We start from the raw sequence: 19,385 nt of genomic DNA on the forward strand, positions 1-19,385 counted from the left end.
ACCCTTGACCTACAACTTCAGGCTGTGCACGCCATTCGCAAGAAGAAGAAGAACCTTAAATAAATTTATTTTTTAAATTAATTATGTTTAATGTCTACCTGACTAAAGCTGTCAGGATGTTTTGGAGGCTGTGGCTCAGGATAGAGCTACACACTATTTGGATCTCTCCACATCTTCAAATAGAGGGCAATTTTTTTTCAGATCTCCATATCTCAAAGCTGTAAATGCGAGTGAGCAGGGAGCGAGCAGGAAGTGAATCTAGCCAATTTCTCTCCCAATTTTGCTAGCCCTTGCTGTCTCCTCCCCTTCCTTAACCCTCGAGCTGTCTCCTCCCATCCCCCCCGCCCTCGGGCCACTCCTCCTCCCTTTTTTCTTCCTTCTCGCCCCCACCTCCCATCAGTCTGAAGAAGGGTTTCGGCCCGAAACATCGCCTATTTCCTTCGCTCCATAGATGCTGCTGCACCCGCTGAGTTTCTCCAGCATTTTTGTGTACCTTCGATCTTCCAGCATCTGCAGTTCCTTCTTGAACACAGTGAATCTAGCCAGTTGGCTGCTTCAGGATGATTCGATACATTTACACAGAGAAAATGTCACATTTCTCTACAGTTACTATGAGAATGGTATGCAGTATACTGAATTGTTTTTGATGTATGATCCCACAATGCAGTGCCATACAATGTTGGAAAGCAAGACTTATTTGACAATAAGTTGGTCCAGACTACTTTTAACAGCTTCTGTCTGGTGCGTTTCTAAATGCATTGTTTTGATCAGAATAAATACATAAATGGAAGTTGGTAAAAGTTTGATTCATATAATGATTGATGTTTTTGTACCACAATATTATGCATACTCTCCCTTTCCTCCATGCTTCTTGACAACAGGTTTCAGCTTTTAAGAATTCTCGACGAGTGCAAGCAAGCATTCATAATTTATTTTTAAAACGGCTAAATGAAGTGTACTATAATAGATTACATGAAACCCAGCAACATTTGAAAAGTTTACATCCATTTGTGTTTCCGTAGAAGTGAACTTGGTAATTTTTTTCCCGGGAACATAAATATATACATGATTAGGAATAAAAGGAATAAATTATTACGAACATCATCTATTTCCATGCCATTCACTGTTGCTGTAATTAAACACATCTGGTAATGACCTACTTAATGGTAAATCAGCATCATTATCGTCTCCTCATTTAATTAAATGTAGATTCAAATTGGAGAATCAGAATAAAATGTACACGTCCTGCTCGAATGATTAAACAAAAGCAGACTTGCAAAATATTTCCTAAAGCCACATAGCAGAACAAATCTGAGAAACGATGTAAGTAGTGGAACATCAAATGTAATTTAAATTAAAACAAATCACTCACCCTTAATATTCTCAATTATTTTAGGCCTGTGAGCTTTGGATTTAGGTAACGGAGAGTTCACCCTCAAATATGGTCCTTTTTTGTATGTACTGCGATGGCCCTGATAAAGTGCTTTTCCGTATACTTTTCTGAGGTAATCTTCACCTTGTAACACTGGGGTGGTTGAAATAAATTCATCCACAGATATCTGTATAAGAAAGTAAAAAAATAACTTTAGGTCAGTTTCAAAGAATTGATTATTCACAAAAAATAAGGAGCATGGAAGTGATCTGTCCAGCTCCTCACTGGTATTTCTTGAAATGTGTGCTGGAGTGGGACAATTTAATGATGTGGGCACAGATCACCTTTGAATTTAAGTATTCAATCGGTGTTGTTTTATCCCACAACAATCAGCAATAATGTTGGCTTCACACCAACCTGCAGATAGATTATAGCGAGAAAGCAGGATAATGGCTGGCTTCCTTCACTCTCCCAATGCTGCATCTATGTTTCTATAGGTAAAATGAAGGGTACCAGCAGTTGTCAGAGGCAAGAACAATGAAATGTTTGACTGCCTGGCAAATATATAACTATCACTCTGCTCAACATAAACTGCTGGACCTAATTCAAATGTTTGTATTGCTGTTTAAAAATGTCTTCATCATAAATGTTGCAATGTATTGGAAATGCTCCTTTGAAGGTTCAAAGCTTTCCCTTCTCACAGTGCTCTCCAAACCAATTCTTCTTTCTGCAACTTAAAAAAACATATTTTTTTCCTTAGATATACACAAAAGGCTGGAGTAAATTAGCAGGTCAGGCAGCATTTCTGTAGAAATGAAGGAAGTTGATAATTTTTTGAAAGATCAAGTTGTTGCAGAACTAGCTAAAGAGTTGTTAAGAGGCAGATTATCCATGATCTTGTTGAATGACAGTATAGGCGAGATGAAAGGCGACCTTCTCCTGCTCCTATCTTCTTAAGTTCATACATTAATTTTGGACAGCATAATTAATTGTACATGGTCAAAAAAAAATACAATGCTTCAAAGCAAGTTAAAGTGGAAATTCCATTTCAACCTGCATCTTTGTGTCTACATCATCCTAAAGAAAAAATCCTTATATCTTGACATCTGCTCTTTAATTTAATGTGTTAGTTGATGTTTACATTAAATATTTATGTTAACTTTAATAACTCAGATTTGATAACTCTGTAACAAATAAATCTGAAATACCATATTAACGGGCTGCATTAAATATATCAGAGAATAGAGCCTGTTGATTATAACATAAAAGTGTAGTTTGATCTGCTTCATTAACTGCAGAACATAAGAAATAGGACAAAATAGGCCATTCAGCTTTCACATGTGCTCTGTCATTCAATATTCATTCAATGTTCATAGTTGATCTTTATCTTGATGCTATGTTCCTCTGTGCCCCTGTCCCACTTAGCAAACCTGAACGGAAACCTCTGGAGACTTTGCGCCCACCCAAGGTTTCCGTGCAGTTCCCGGAGGATCCCAGAGGTTTTTGTCAGTCTCCCTAATGGTCTAAAGTGGTTTCTGCTTCTTCTATGTTCCGCCGATTATTTCAAAAAATTCAAAACCGGCCGCGACTAAAAATAGGTTGCCGTTTTAAAAATCGGTATTTTTTTAGTCGAAGCCGGTTGCGATGCTAGTTGAAGGTTGTTGCCGGAGGTTGCAGGTAGTGGAAGGTAAGACCTCCCTGGTTGATTACAACTGGGTGAAAAAAAGGTCTTACCTTCCACTACCTGTAACCTCTGGTAACTACCTTGGGGCACTTCAAGAATTGAGCCAACTAGAACATAGAACAGCGCAGGAACAGTCCATTCAGCCCATAATAACTGTGCCGAACATGAGGCCAAGATAAATTAATCTCCTCTGGCTACACCTGATCCATGCCCTGCATATCCATGAACTATCCAAAAGTCTCTTAAATGCCATTGTTCTTAGATCTTAATGATCAGAATGTCTGAGCACTGACCAGCAACTACCATTCCAACTGCAGATGTTTATCTGCTTCAAGTCGGAAGATGACCAGCTTGACAGAATGCTCAGATTGGTGACCGGCTGAACTTCGCTCCATGCATCGATCAAGCCACGTCCTTGCTGACCTGGAGCTGAGCATACCACCATCATTTTCACTCGTCTCCATCTAAAATAGCTTCCATCCCCACCAGTCCAGTCAATATGGAGACTTATCAATGCACTTGACAATAGGAAAGATATGGTGCTCATTGTCCAACTCTTTGGCAACTATTATTTTGTCCTTTTAGAATTACTACGCTACTCTCTGGTAATGCTAAGACTTTGGGTTCTGGGATTGATTTTGGTTGCTTCAACCTCCTCCAAATCTAAAGTTACAAGTTATTCAAAGTTATTCAAAATCAAGTTATCCCTCAATCAGTGAAGGGTTTGGAGTTTGAAAACCCCCCATTTACATACTCTTCATTTTATATTAACTCAACTAGCATGCTTGCACTCTAATTACAGACAAGTAGGCTTTCATGGATTTACTGTAAATGCTGCTCCAAATACAATGACAGGATATGATAGGGGGTTAAATGAGATTGCAAAAGCAAGTATGCAAATTTGAATGGGTGTCAGGATCAATAGTAAGTTTCAATGATGTCTGCATAAAGTAGTACCATCTTCAAAACAATCCCTCATATGGATTTGATTTAAACTGACACCCATTTGCTATGTCTAAACTGGTTTAAATATTTAAAACTTCTGAGATAATATACCAGATATCTAGGAAGAGATTGGGAAGCTATGGGAAGAGCCAGATATAATGAATAACAAAAATATGACAATACCACAAACATAAAACACAAAAGTGAATTAATGATAAAAGGGTGAACATTTAGTTTATTAATGTCATATCAGAAATAACATGCCATTAAATGTAAATTGGAGAGACTTTATTTTGTTCTTTAATCAGCACAACAAATAATCTGCCGGAGGAACGCAACGGTTAAAGTAGCCTCTGTGGGGGTAGGAAAAGAACTGTCAATGTTTTGGGTTGAAACCCTGTATCAGGACAGGAAGTGAAGAGGGGAGATAGCCAACGAGGAGAGGTGCCAGAGGTGATTTATTGACTGAAGAGGGATGAAGGATGACAGACAGACAGATAGAGCCGGGTAAGCATGGCGAAAGGGTGGAGATGACAGACAATTCCTTTACCCTACACAGATGTTGCACGATCCACTGAGTTCCTCCAGCAGATTGTTTGTTGCTCCACATTCTATCAGCCACAGTCTTTCGTGTCTTCCACAATTTTAATGTCTTGGACCATGTTTGAGGATATGTGACTGTACCTTTCATTTCTCCAAGCTATAAATCCTATCCGTGAATATCCGTGTATTATAAAATATATTTTTTTAAATGTCCATTATTATATGATTCAGTGATTTATTTTAATTAAAAAATAAGAAGTTTTTGAAGAGCATTTTATTATATGAATCAGTGATTTTTTTTCATAGTTCTGTTTGTTTTCTGCTGCTGCGGTTGCTGTTACAATTGCATGTGTGAAAGCCAATCATCTTATCTTTTTTAAACATCAATGATGCCTGTGCCCTTTAAATGCAACCTCAGCTGACAGCAAGAGATGGAGGAACTACTTGTTCTGCAGTTAAAATTGTCTAGAAAATAGCCAGCAAGAGGCAGGTCAGGTAGTGCAGCCCAATATTCTTTGCTTGTAAAAGGAAGAAGCTGGTTCGCGAGACCAAGAAAACGAGACTGCAGGTAGCCCCAGAAGTGGGATACAGCAGCATACTCACGCAATCCTGGATTCAGTGCCTGAGATCAGGAAAGGTGAGCAATGGTACATGAACTACAGAAGGGTCTCAACCCGAAATGTCACGTATTCCTTCTATCCAGAGATGCTGCCTGTCCCACTGAGTTACTCCAGCATTTTGTGTCTATCTTTGTTGAACTTACAGACCAATGTCTGTAACATTCCAAGTCCCTCCATCTTGTCTTCTAAACTCCATTCCAACACATATTTATCTTGCAAGTACACTGATCCCTGTCTATGCAATTGATCACTCAATCTTGTGCAGAAACTGTTGAGATACAACCTATCATAATGGAATGCTATGCCACTTCCTCATAATCATGATCAACAAATGCTCTTCACTTACATTCAACACATACCATTAATGCCACTCACAGATTTTTTCTTTCCTTCAATGCAAAATATCAATGAAAAAAAAAAGAAAATTTGCACCATTTGCTATTAACCACTGGAGGTGATCGACATGCTGTAAGGCACAGACTTTAGAGATGGGGATCTCGTGGCTTTTTGGAAAAAAATAATTACATTCATCGTTGTGGATTTGAAGTCAGCAGAGAGTGAAAAAATTGATCATGTGCGCAATAATAAGTGTTGTTGGAGTGTTATACCAGTTATTTTGACAGAAAATTATTTGTTGACTATTTTTTGGTCTTAGACATTTTTAATTAGTGGAAAGCAAAGATACTAGAGGAGCTCTAGTATCTTTGGTGGAAAGTGACACATGTAGAAAAGTGATACATAGTTGACAATGGAATTGTTTGTATTGCACAGTAAGTGATCAGTGGTGTGTATTTGGCTCAGGATGTCGAATAGCTGAGTCATGGTGACTCATTGGGAAACTAAGGCATTCCAGATAGCTTGACAGCTTTACTTTCATTGTCGACATAAATATCTATTTTTCATCATTCAATGGTAATACGAATATCACTGTACCTTAATTGGTACATGTGACAATAAAAGACCTTTGAAACCTTTGAAAAAGCTTTGTGCTCTACAGGTTGCACCGCCAATGTTTGCTGCTCTAGAGAATGCAACACATCACACCTATCTGTGGAGAGTGGCTGGTGTTTACCAAAGGGCATCGCCAGATCTGTTAGGGCACTTAGTGCATCTTCAGCTTGCTCATTAATATTCTACATATCAAATAGGTTTTTATACACCTTGCATGGGCTATATTACACATGTGTGATATAAGCCACAATTTAAGGATGGATTTCATGGCCTCCAATCCCCCTATCTCCAAGCTGGCTTGGAGGAGCATTCTGGGAGGGTAGACTACTGCAGAACGCGACATGCTGGCATCTGCAAAATAATCTACATGGTCTTCTTGCGGTTACACACTTTATGCAGTTTGACAGAGTGAAAGCCCATGCCTATTCTGGGTGACATGGGGACACATAGATCATCTTTCTTAAAAATACTATGAACCAAATTGCACCAAGACAAATGGTTCATATGACCAATTACATTATATTTCTATACATTGATTCAGATAAAAACACTAAACCAGGTCTTTGGATTATAATTTCTTATCGCAATGGCATAAAATTCAAAAATAATTTCTCATAATTTTCACAACTCTCACCTTTGATTTCTGCTCTTTCTGCTGTGATGACTGTGTGGTATTGCTTCTTTGATTTCTATTACCACAATCATCCTCAAATTGCTTCTGTCCTGATCTTATTGTGCTTATGAATCTGCTTGCTGTTGATTCTGGTTTATTTTGCATTTTATCCTTCATGTCTTTGTTAAATTTGATAGCCTTAACATCATATCCTTTTCTCGTAACACTCAGTTCCTGTTGCCTTGATTTACTTTGAAGAAAATTCTTCCTTGCAATTTCACCCTGAATGAGAAATTGAATATTTATGCATTAGACCTGATATACCTTTGAAATACATGTCAGAACAGAAAAGTGATCATTAATTTCAACTTTTCTGCATTTTCCACATTTTACCGAGCCTTATGTTTTAATCACCCAAGACTATATCAAAGCATAGAGACATAGAAACATAGAAAATAGGTGCAAGAGGAGGCCATTCGGCCCTTCGAGCCAGCACCGCCATTCATTGTGATCATGGCTGATCGTCCCCTATCAATAACCCATGCCTGCCTTCTCCAAATATCCTTGACTCCACTAGCCCCTAGAGCTCTAACAAACTCTCTCTTAAATCCATCCAGTGATTTGGCCTCCACTGCCCTCTGTGGCAGGGAATTCCATAAATTCACAACTCTCTGGGTGGTAAAGTTTTTTCTCACCTCAGTCTTAAATGACCTCCCCTTTATTCTAAGACTGTGGCCCCTGGTTCTGGACTCGCCCAACATTGCGAACATTTTTCCTGCATCTAGCTTGTCCAGTCCTTTTATAAGTTTCTATAAGATCTCCCTCATCCTTCTAAACTCCAGTGAATACAAGCCTAGTCTTTTCAATCTTTCCCCATTTGACAGTCCCGCCATCCCAGGGATCAATCTCGTGAACCTACGCTGCACTGCCTCAATCTAAAGGATGTCCTTTCTCAAATTAGGAGACCAAAACTGTACACAATACTCCAGATGTGGTCTCACCAGAGCCCTATACAACCTCTTTACTCCTATACTGAAATCCTCTTGTTATGAAGGCCAACATTCCATTAGCTTTCTTCACTGCCTGCTGTACCTGTAAGCCAACTTTCAGTGACCGGTGTACAAGGACACCCAGGTCTCGCTGTACCTCCCCCTTACCTAACCTAACCCCATTGAGATAATAATCTGCCCCCTTGTTTTTGCCGCCAAAGTGGATAATCTCACATTTATCTATATTATACTGCATCTGCCACGCATCTGCCTACTCACTCAACCTGTCCAGGTCACCCTGCAACCTCCTAATATCCTCTTCACAGTTCACACTGTCACCCAGCTTTGTGTCTTCCGCAAACCTGCTAGTGTTGCTCTTAATTCCCTCTTCCAAATCATTAATATATATGGTAAACAGTTGCGGCCCCAACACCGAGCCTAGCGGCACTCCACTCGCCACTGCCTGCCATTCTGAAAAGGACCCGTTCACTCCTACTCTTTGCTTCCGGTCTGCCAACCAATTTTCTATCCATGTCAACACCCTACCCCCAATACCATGTGCTCCAATTTTAGTCACCAGTCTCACGTGCGGGACCTTATCAAAGGCTTTCTGAAAGTCTAGATACACCACATCCACTGGCACCCCTTCATCCATTTTACTTGTCACATCCTCAAAATATTCCAGAAGATTAGTCAATCATGATTTCCCTTTCATAAATCCATGTTAACTTGGACTAATCCTTTTACTGCTATCCAAATGCCCCATTATTACCTATTTAATAATTGACTCCAGCATCTTTCCCACCACCGAAGTCAGGCTAACTGGTCTGTAATTCCCCATTTTCTCTCTCACTCCTTTCTTCAAAAGTGGGATAATATTAGCTATTCTCCAATCCACAGGAACTGATCCTGAATCTATTGAACATTGGAAAATGATCACCAATGCGTCCACTATTTCTAGAGCCACCTCCCTGAGGACCCTGGGATGCAGACCATCAGGCCCAGGGGATTTATCATCCTTCAGTCCCATTAGCCTGCCCAATACTATTTTTCGCCAAATGAAAATTTCTTTCAGTTCCTCTACCCCCTTAGATCCTCTGTCCTCCAGTACATCTGGGAGATTGTTTGTGTCTTCCTTAGTGAAGACAGATCCGAAGTACCTACTAAACTCTTCTGCCATTTCCTTGTTGCCCATAATAATTTCACCCGTGTCTGCCTTCAAGGGACCCACATTTGACTTTGCTACTCTTTTTCCCTTAACATATCTAAAGAAGCTTTTACTGTCCTTCTTTATATTCCTGGCCAACTTCCCCTCGTACTTCATCTTTTCAGCCCGTATTGCCCGTTTTGTTTCCTTCTGTTGACCCATGAAAGTTTCCCAATCCTCTGGCTTCCAGCTACTCTTTGCTGTGTTATACATCTTTTCTTTTAGTTTTATTCTATCCCAGACCCTATCCCATTATTCTATTCCATCCCAGTCCACTCCTGCTAAATCCAATGGGCTGACGTGTAGTACGCAACGGAGCGGAACGTCGGCCTTTTCTTCGGCCATTTCAGTAACCCGACCCGACTTTGTATATCCCTCTCGCAGTGTAATCAGCGTTGCGGGGGAACAGTTTGTGTGTGTGTGTGTGTGTGTGTGTGTGTGTGTGTGTGTGTGTGTGTGTGCGTGTGTGTGTGTGTGTGTGTGTGTGTGTGTGTAATAAAGGGTAAGATTCATAATTCTGTTAATTCATAATTCTGTTAAATTTTGTTAAAGATTAATATGTTAACAAATTATGATTCTGTTAATTGTCTTTTTTAATGTTTTTTTTTAAACATTTCTTTTTAAATGGCTCATGTGCTGTGTTTGAGTTGATTTTTGTATTACACTCACACACTGTAATTCATCTAATCACACTGTTCATAACTGCGGTATTTGGAAAAATAATAGCAATATGAAGATTCCAGTTGCTCTACTCTTGGAATGTTCCTTAATGTTCCTTAATGATTTTTTGTGTCTATAGAATTGTTTTTCAACAATAAAATGGGTCTGGTCTTCCCAATAGCCAGAGAGTGGAATGAGATCTGTCTGTAATGGTGGGGTTATCTAAATGAACTATTCAACTAAATAAAAATTGTTTTGAGCTAGAATAAAAAATTATGTATAACTTAAGGATGGTTTTATTCAGCAAGCATACAACTGATTAGAATGTGTAGGAAAGAACACACATACACACATATATGAATGTGATATAGATGTGTTTAATCAGATAACACACAATATCTATTTCTCCAGATTTTTATATATAATGATAAACTTTATTTCAGACACAAGACCCAGACAAGGGACAACATTACATAAAAATACATTGCAAACCTCCCCGCAACTTTACCCTGGCGTCCCAGCCGTGCTGATCCAGGTCAGACTTCCCACACGCTGTAGAAGGAACATAGGCATCTTTTTGCTTTTTATTGTGAGGCAGAGAGGCAGAAAAAAAATGAGAAATTTTTACCAAAGATCTTTGATTTTTACAAGGATGTTTCCATAACCGGCTTCCGTCTCCGCACTAGTATTTTTGCTCCGCTTTGGGATCTTTGGTGCGGAGACGGAAGCCGGTTACGGAAATGGGGGCGAAAATTACCCATGAATCTGCCCATGACCGTACTACGTCTTTTTCGTCAAGTGGACTATCTTGCTCGCTGTATGATCTTTGGGTGGGAGAGAGATAGAATGTAGTTGGAGACAATAAGACTGGTCTGACTACATTCTATCTCTGTCCTGCCCACTCCCCTGACATCAGTCTGAAGAAAGGTCTCGACCCGAAACGTCACCCATTCCTTCTCTCCAGAGATGCTGCCCGTCCCGCGGAGTTACTCCAGCATTTTGTGTCTTCCTTCGATTTAAACCAGCATCTGCAGTTCTTTCCTACACACATCAAAGCAAGTACTGTAGGAGCCACTAGGTGGGATATAATCTTCATAATTCACCACATTGAAAGCATCTAATCAAGTCACCAAACAAGTGAAAATTTAGACTGGAGAAATTCCTTCATAATAATCATAAATATAGCCAGATCAGATGATAAATTGTGCCTAGCAATTAAGTCTGGGTAATAATGGTTAATACATTTCTGAAGACTGTTACATATGGTGCTGTATGTATGCTATCAAGTTTAACCTTACTGAGAATAATTGTGAACTGGAATTGAATTGAACAATTCTCAAGTCTTCTGGGCTTCTACCCCAAATAGAACAGTTCAGCATTCATCCATCGGGCTGCCCACTGGTTTGTCAAGCCCATGCACGATAGGAAGCACATTACAGTCATGATTAAATAGCTCAATATGACAATGGAGTATATGATTGAGCAGTTATCCAATTGGAACAATGTTTGGTTCTTACAGATGTGGTAGCAAATAGCCCAAGAAGTATTCTTAAAACAGATGAGACTAGGATGATAAAAAATACCATCCCACCCAAAGCCAATTCAATTAAGCCACAAGAAATTAATGTTTACTAATCCTGCGACATGATACTACATCTGCAGATGTACAATTTTCCCAGCAGGAAATATATTTGGAGAAGATGTTACCATCTAAATTGGCTTCCATTAAGAATCATTAAAATGAAACTCCACAGTGACATTTTATTTCAATGCTAAACTATAATATAAATATTTGTTTTAACAAATATGAATATATTTGCTGAACTTTTTAACAAAGCCTTGAATTATTTTCGAGCTAGTTGATAGTTTCCAATAATTAGGCAATGCACTGATTCGAGCCTTGAGCATTAGAAGTGTTTGTTATCAACAGCAAGTATCTGAAAAGGATAACCACTCATGATGGTACTCCAGAGACCTTACTCTGCCAAGAATTAATGAGAAACTGTCTGACTTACAATGAGTCCATTCTAAAACCAAGGTTACCCAAAACACGTTTGCAGATGACACATAATTTGGAACACACAGTTGTCAATCACTTCTCCCAAGCCAACAGCCCCAGCATTAAGTCCCTGTCACTCTCAGGCAGCTATGTTAGACACGCCATCTCATTTGTTGCATGCCTAACAACAGGCTTACAAAACAGTCACTCTTTTCCAAGCTATGTCATAGGAGAAGATTACCAAGTAGACGGAAGAAAAGATTCAAGGGCGTTCAGTTTAGTTTAAAGCTACAGTGTGGAAAAAGGCCTCTTGGCATCTTGGCACACCAGATCCATACTGACCATTAATCACTCACTCACACTAGTTCCAGGATATCCAACTTTTACATCCAGTCTCTGCACATTTTTTTTTCAGAGTTCAATTAACCTGCAAATCTGCACTCAGTCTTTGAGATGTGGGAGGAAACCAGGGCAACTGGACGAAACCCACGTGGTCACAGGGAGAGCATGCAAACTCCATTGAGATAGAACCCGAGGTCAGGTTCGAGCCTGGATCTCTGGCATCTACCAGCTGTGCCACTGTGCTACAAACTGCGTGCTTGAACCTTACTTGGACAATTGCAACAAGCCCACTAACTCCTGGGAGCAACCATTAAATTGTTGACCAATCTGACCTTTTTTTTAAAAATCTGACCGCTGCCCAGTTGCTGACGTTACAATAACAGTGAAATGTTTACATCTTCTGGTAGAAATTTTCCTTGTGATTTCAAAAATCCAATCCTCTATAAATATGGTCCATTATTTCCCGAGATATTTACTAAAATTTATCACCAAACTGACATTTAAAAAAAATATTAAGGTTGCCCAGCTGCTGACCTCACAATGCCTTTACTAAAATTTATCACCAAACTGACATTTAAAAAAAATATTAAGGTTGCCCAGCTGCTGACCTCACGATGCCTTTCCTCGTGGCCCCGCCCCCACACCCCCAACACTCTGGATGAATGCAGCTGCTGTCAACGCGCATGCGCAGTTTTCCACAAGGTACGTTAGCCCTCCGCCCCGTTCATCAAAAGGTGCAGAAAGTTCGAGAACGTTCTGCAGCAAATATCCTACAGCTCAGCTCCGCTATAGGATCTTTGTTCTGCTCAATCGCGAGGTCAGAGGCGCTCACGCGCTGAAGCTTCTCCGCGCTGCCCGTGCAGCTTCTGAAGCCCCGCCCCTCCCATCCCCCGCCCGCTCACTCAGCTGCCAGTTTCCAGAGAGTCAGGCCGGTGCTGTCTCTCTCCGTTGTTCGCAGCCCACTCACTCGCCCGGCTCCCCCCCCCCCCCCCCCTCTTCTCACCTACTCCACTCTCCTCTCTACCCGTCACAGGGGATGACCTCCACTCGGTCCGTGTCCACGGCCCGATCCTCTGTAACGCTGGCGGAAGCTTTTGGCAGTCCTCAGCAAAGAGACTATAGCTCACTATAGGATCTTTGGTCCTCGGATCGCTCCGGTCTCGCTCGGGCCCCTGCGACCTGCCGCTCCGCCCCACTCCTCTCTCTCTCTTCCCCCCCCTCTCTCTCTCTCTCCCCCCCCTCTCTCTCTCTTCCCCCTCTCTCCCCCTCTTCCCCCCCTCTCCCCCTCTTCCCCCCTCTCCCTCTCTTCCCCCCCTCTCTCTCTCTTGCCCCCTCTCTATCTCTCCCCCCTTCTCTCTCTCTTGCCCCCTTTCTCTCTCCCCCTCTCTCTCTCTCCCTCTCCCTCTCTCCCCCTCCCTCTCTCTCTCCCCCTCCCCCCTCCCTCTTCCCCACCCCCCCCTCCTCTCTACTCCCTCCTCTCTACTCTCTCCCCCTCTACCCTCTACCCCTCTACTCTCTCCCCCCCTTCCCTCTACCTCCCTATCTCCCCCCTCCTCTCCCCCTCCCCCCCCATAGCCCCTCCCCACCACCCTCCCCCTCTCCCATCCACCCCCTCCATTCCCCCCTCCCACCCTTCTCTCTACCCCCCTCTTCTCCCGCTCCTCTACTTTCTCTCCTCCCCCCTCCCCTCTCCCCCCTCCTCCCTCTCCCTGGTTGGTGACCTGTTTTTCCGGAGCTCCCGCAACTACAGCTGCGTCCGCTGGACTGGAGGGCGGCAGCTTCGGCAGTTTCGACCACCCCGGGGCACGGAGTTTGAACCGGCCCGTTCGCGGAGCACGGTTGAGCCGCGGGACTGACTTACCATCACCAGGCGGGGTCACAACAACGGAAGCCTGGATCGCCTCAGCGCAGAGGGAGAACAAGGAGGGAACAGACAGAGACTTTAAGACTTTTGCCTTCCATCACAGTGAGGAGGTGCCTGGTGAACTCACTGTGGTGAATGTTAAATTGTGTTTATTGTGTGTTTTTGTTATTTATTATTATATGTATGACTACAGGCACGAAATTTCGTTCAGACCGAAAGGTCTGAATGACAATAAAGGAAATTAATTTGAAAGGCCAAAGTTGACCTTATTCGGTGACAGACTCCATTGTGAGTGCAAAGTACTTCTTACACAAAGGGTGTGTGCTCCACCACAATTACTTCACCGCAGATACTGCTTCTTCCATTTTTTCTCCTGCTTTCCCTCCTCCCAAATCCTCCTCCTCGTCTCTTAATTTCTAGACAGGCCAAAAATACCCTCTATAATTGCGAACAATTTAACAGCAGCACTAGCAAATATTTCTCATCCTCCGTAACCAAACTTAACCTTGTAAATCAGACAGAGGTTGAAATGCCCAGACATGAACCATCAGCCAGAAATTACAAACCAATCAGTAAACTGAAAATACTCCATGGCGACATATTCTTTTTGCCAAATACCTCCACCAGAACTCATCTTGTAACAAGCCAGACCTTTGTGGCAAAGCAATATCAGGAACAAGTCATTCGCACAAGATTTGGACCCTCAGTTCTTTTGTGTATCCAACAATGCCATTAAAGGGGACAACAGTGATAATGAGACGACACAAGGAACTGCAGATGCTAGTTTATAAAAAAACACAAATTGCAAGAATCAATCAGTAGGTGTGAGAAGGAACTGCAGATGCTGGTTTATACTGACGATAGTTACAAAATGCTGGAATAACTTAGCGGGTCAGGCAACATCTCTGGAGAAAAGAATAGCCAATGTTTCGGGTCAGAACCCATTTTCAGACTGAAAGATAGAGACGGCCAGAACAAAACAGGGCCGGCAACAGATGACCTCAGGAAGGATGGAATCTGATGAAAGGTTCTGACCCGAAACGTTACCTATTCCTTTTCTCTCGAGATGCTGCCTGGCCCGCTGAATTACTCCAGCATTTTGTATCTATGTTTGCGTCAAGCAGCATCTCTGGAAGACATGGAACGGTGACATTTTGGGTTGGGACACTTCATCAGACTAATAGTAGTGGGGAGGGCATGAAATCTAGAAACTAGGTGTTGGTGGCACAAAGCCTGGCAAGTGATCGGTACATACAGGTGAGGGTGGTTTTGTTTGGCAGATGGGTGGAGAGAGATGAAAAGGTGTCAGATAAGGAGAGGAGTGAAATGTGAAGCCAGAGGAAGGGATGTAGGTGGAAGGGGCCAGGAGGAGGAGGTGGAGGGGGGGGGGGGGAGGAAGGGGAAAGGAGGAGGGGGAGGGATATTGGAAGAAATAGTGCCACCTGGATGGGGTACAGGGAAGGAGGGGTTGGAAGTGGAGTTGCTGTTACCAAAAATTTGAAAATTCATTGTTCGTACCTTTGGGTTGTAAGATACCCAAGCGGAATTTGTGGTGCCTTTCCACTACTTTGTGTATGGCCTCACTCTAGCCATAAATAGAATGTCGGTATGGGCATCGGTCAGGGAGTTAAAATGACTAGCAATCAGGAGATCCAGCAGACATTGGTACAAATGGTCTCAGCATTTCTATTTTCATAAATGAAAAATTCCATAAAGGTCTCAGCATTTCTATTTTCAATGCCTACTTCACTGTTTGTATTTCTACAAAATATGAACTTCTTTAAAAGGTTGTGATAACTAAGGAAAAAATAAACATGCAAAGACAGGTATTCAGACTATGCAAATGGCATATGCAACTGTAATGCTATTACATTGAAAAACAGCTCAATGCATTGCAACTGAGGTTGCTTTGACATTGGCATTAGCAGGTCATTTGTCCACTTGGTATTAATTGTTTTTCTAAGCCAGTGAACATGGCAACTCTTGCTTACCACATGAGGGCCAGTATTTGGAAATTGCCAATAAAACTATTAGTTAAAAATGGGTATAAATAGAGCTCAGGCATGACTTTAAACTAAAATGGCCCATGCGAGGAAACAGTACATAGCATTATAGAAGACTCAAAATGCTGGAGTAACCCAGCTGGTCAGGCAGCCTCTCTGAAGAACATCGACAGGCGTTGTTTCGGGTCCGGTCCCTTCTTCAGACTTTGTTGGGGTGGAGAAAACTGGAAGAAATGAGGGGCAGCACAAAGTCTGGTAGTAGATACAGGTGGGGGATGGTGATAGGCAGATGGGTGGACAAAGGCCAGAGATGAAAAGATAGAAGGTGTAAGAAAATAATGGAAGTATTGCAAATTATGAAGCTAGAGGAAGGAATATAGGTGGATGGATGGGTGGGGGGTACAATTGGTGTGTCCAGGTGGGTACAAGGGAGGAGGGGTTGAAAAGAGAGGGTTGGGGTGGAGGGGAAAGGGGTTTCTGATGCCTAAAATTGGAAAGATCAGTGTTCAAACAGTTGGGTAAGGACGTTCTTTTCCATGGGAATCCAGAATTGTTTAACAATCAATTAAAATACCATGACAGTTAATTTCTCAGATAGCATATTTAAAGTTAATATTTGGATGTTAAAGAATTAACATTCTTCAGAAGATGTGCAAAATCACTCAGCATACCTGAATATCCTTATCAATAACTGTGATCCAGGCATCTACAGTCTTCCCAATGCGAATCTTCTCTGCTTCATCACTGAAATATAATTCAATTAATTATTGTCAAAGTTTTCTGCATGTCATACCTATCCTTAATTTATCAGTCTCTTTGAAACATAAAGTGAAAGTACATGATCATGTTGGTCTGCATTGCTTTCGATTCGTGCAATGACATTAAATTATACTTTCCCAATACGTCATTGCAATTTTGGTGGTTAATAGTCTTTCAATCAATCCTATCACAACTATAGATTTGCAAGCCATTCCAAATTCCAAAATAAATTTGGGCATTAGGCACCTTTGCCATTGTGGCTAATATTTTATATTAAAACATCAGTTTTGAATTACAAATAATTGAAAGATCAAAACTGACAGGGCAATATTTTATTGGTGATTTTCCATCATCTGCAGTTCCTTCTTAAACACAACGGGCAACATTTATTTCAAGCTTATTATTGGCACAGTCGAGGACTCGCCTTTGAACCAATATTTGTGTGTTTAAGCTCCACGTCAGGCACTTAAGAAAACAACACAAGCTGACAACAGGATACAATATTGAGGGACATGTTGGAGATAGTATTTGTCAGATGATAAATTAAACCAAAGCCGGGTGTTTTCTAGATAACACTGAACTAATAAAACTAAATCAGATTAATTGGTCATTTATCTCACCATTATTTGTGAGATCACGCAATGCTTAAATTAGCTGCTGCGCTTCTTACATTGCAACGCTTCACTGTGAAGTTCTTAGGATGTTGTAAAAATGCTACATTAATGCAATTCATTTTGAATTGTTGGTTATATAACATTTCAGAAATGGCTCCTTCTAAATTCACTTTTTTCCAACCTACATTCCAACTTCAGCGATTTGATTTGCATTTGGCCGCCACACAAATTGTATATTCCATGGAAACATTATCGACCAACAGGAAATAATAGCTGGCTACAAGTGGAGTTATACGAAAGTCAAGATTCAATAAAAGGATAAAAACTCAGATTACACTAGGCTACAAGACTGAAACGATCTGGTACTGTACCTTTGTCCAAATGCACAAACCACAAAGATACTTTTATTCCACACAGCAATTTTTTTTGATTTGTGTCAGGATTCAAAATTCAAATTATTTCCACATGTTAACATGCTCAGTAAGTTGGCAGGTTACTGTGGAACCTATTCAGATATGGCCGGAAGGAAAAACATGGAAGTACGTTTTAGTGTTTTGCCGAGTACAAAACGTATATTTCAAAAGAGAAAATTGCAAAAGATATAAAGGGAGTATGGCTACATAACTATATTTTACTTGTAACTGGGGATCTGCAACAGTCATAATTTCTGGACTCCGGTTATGGGCTTCAGTATTCCAAATGACTGGATGAAAAACGGCATGCGATGCATGCTGGTCTCATCTGGCTTGGCAAGCCGACTTGGAAAGACATCGGTTCCAGATGCATGTTCTTGTTTGGCAATACAGTGGTGCCTCTGACCCAGCCGTGATCTCACTAAACCCAGACAAGTCGCTTGAATCGGTTTCACCCTTCCCAAATATTAGTTTAGGATGAGATCTGATCTGGTGTATGTCCCTGTTCCCTTCTTTTTATTGTAGCATTTATTTGACAATTCCAATAAGTAAACTGACTACTGAGCAGTGTTCCAAACCTGTGCAATTCCACACATTCTTCAGCTGGTGCAATGTTTTCAGTGGTCCACAGAACAAACCCACATGTTAGCAGTTTTGAACAGAATTTATGCTCGTATCAATATTTTCCCCTGTGCAGTGAACCACATACAATTGAAGGCAGTGGAACTATTTAAACTTTTGGGAATGTGACCCAATAACTTAGCAGCATACTTTGGTGTTGATTGTTTTTTAAGCAGTAAGCTTTGTTATGTTAATCATTCACCTGAAGAATTTCTGGAATTAAACTGCTGCAATCAAATGGGAAAACTGACATCGTCCATTGTAAAAAAAAATTACAAAGTGCTGGACTAACTGCGGGGTCAGGCATCATCTCTGGAATACATGGATAGGTGACGTTTAGGTCACCTCACCATTTACTCGAATCGTCACCTATCCATGTCTTCCGGAGATACTGCCTGTCCCACTGAGTTATTCCAGGACTTTGTGGGGTTTTTTGTAAACCACCATCCGCAGTTTCTTGGGTCTACATTTTATCAGCTAAGGTAAACCTGAGAGTCTTCCAAAAAACTTGCAGCAGGACTTCTATAAATAAATTGTTACAAGTCAAAATGACCCATTTGAAATATAGCATATGCGCAGCAATAAACATGTCTGGGCAGTGAAAAAAAAATTTACAATATATTGCCATAAACTTTCTTGTTCAGGGAAGAATTTAAGTTTACTGCACTTTGTACCGCAGAATAAATCTTTGATCTATTCTTGACAGCCCAAACTAATATTTTCTCAGGAATGTATTTGAACTCCAACATTAGGCCAATTGAAGCCATTAATGGTTTCAGTGGCAGATGTGAAAAATTGCTAGGTAACTTGTTCAACTATTTTATGCTCTTTGTGGTCCTTCTTCAGTTCACTCTCAGCACTGGCTGCTATTGCATGGTATTTTTCCATTGCACTACGTCGACAGTTATTTAGGATTCTATCGAAGATGTAGCTGAGCTGAGGGTTGCTAAGCAACGGTTTTAAGCAGGAGATAAAAATGGGAGCACTGTGCATGCTAGCACAGCTTCTGTTAATGACCAATATGGCTGACTATCGATTCTAAATACAATCTATGAGGAAGGTTTGATTTGTGACAAAGCAGCAGTGCCTCAGTAAATTATGTCGGCATTCATTTCAAACATTATAATTTGTCTGATAAAGGATTTTACCCCAAATCTAATTTTACATCACCCAGCATATGTCTAAT

General features: G+C 41.1%; 1 protein-coding gene across 5 annotated transcripts in view; it reads right to left on the bottom strand.

Annotated features, from left to right (window-relative positions):
• Positions 1-19,385, bottom strand: part of kiaa0586 (KIAA0586 ortholog) — a 371,111-nt gene that overhangs the window by 181,736 nt on the left and 169,990 nt on the right. For all 5 annotated transcript variants that reach the window (XM_033027180.1, XM_033027181.1, XM_033027182.1 and 2 more), the window contains 3 exons: positions 16,464-16,536; positions 6,750-7,010; positions 1,373-1,559 (listed from right to left, as the gene is read on the bottom strand). In XM_033027180.1, coding sequence (XP_032883071.1) covers positions 1,373-1,559; positions 6,750-7,010; positions 16,464-16,536 — 521 coding nt within the window. The remainder of the gene's footprint in view (positions 1-1,372; positions 1,560-6,749; positions 7,011-16,463; positions 16,537-19,385) is intronic.

The sequence above is a fragment of the Amblyraja radiata genome, chromosome 9 (genome assembly GCF_010909765.2).
Source record: "Amblyraja radiata isolate CabotCenter1 chromosome 9, sAmbRad1.1.pri, whole genome shotgun sequence".
NCBI classification, from domain to species: Eukaryota; Metazoa; Chordata; class Chondrichthyes; order Rajiformes; family Rajidae; genus Amblyraja; species Amblyraja radiata.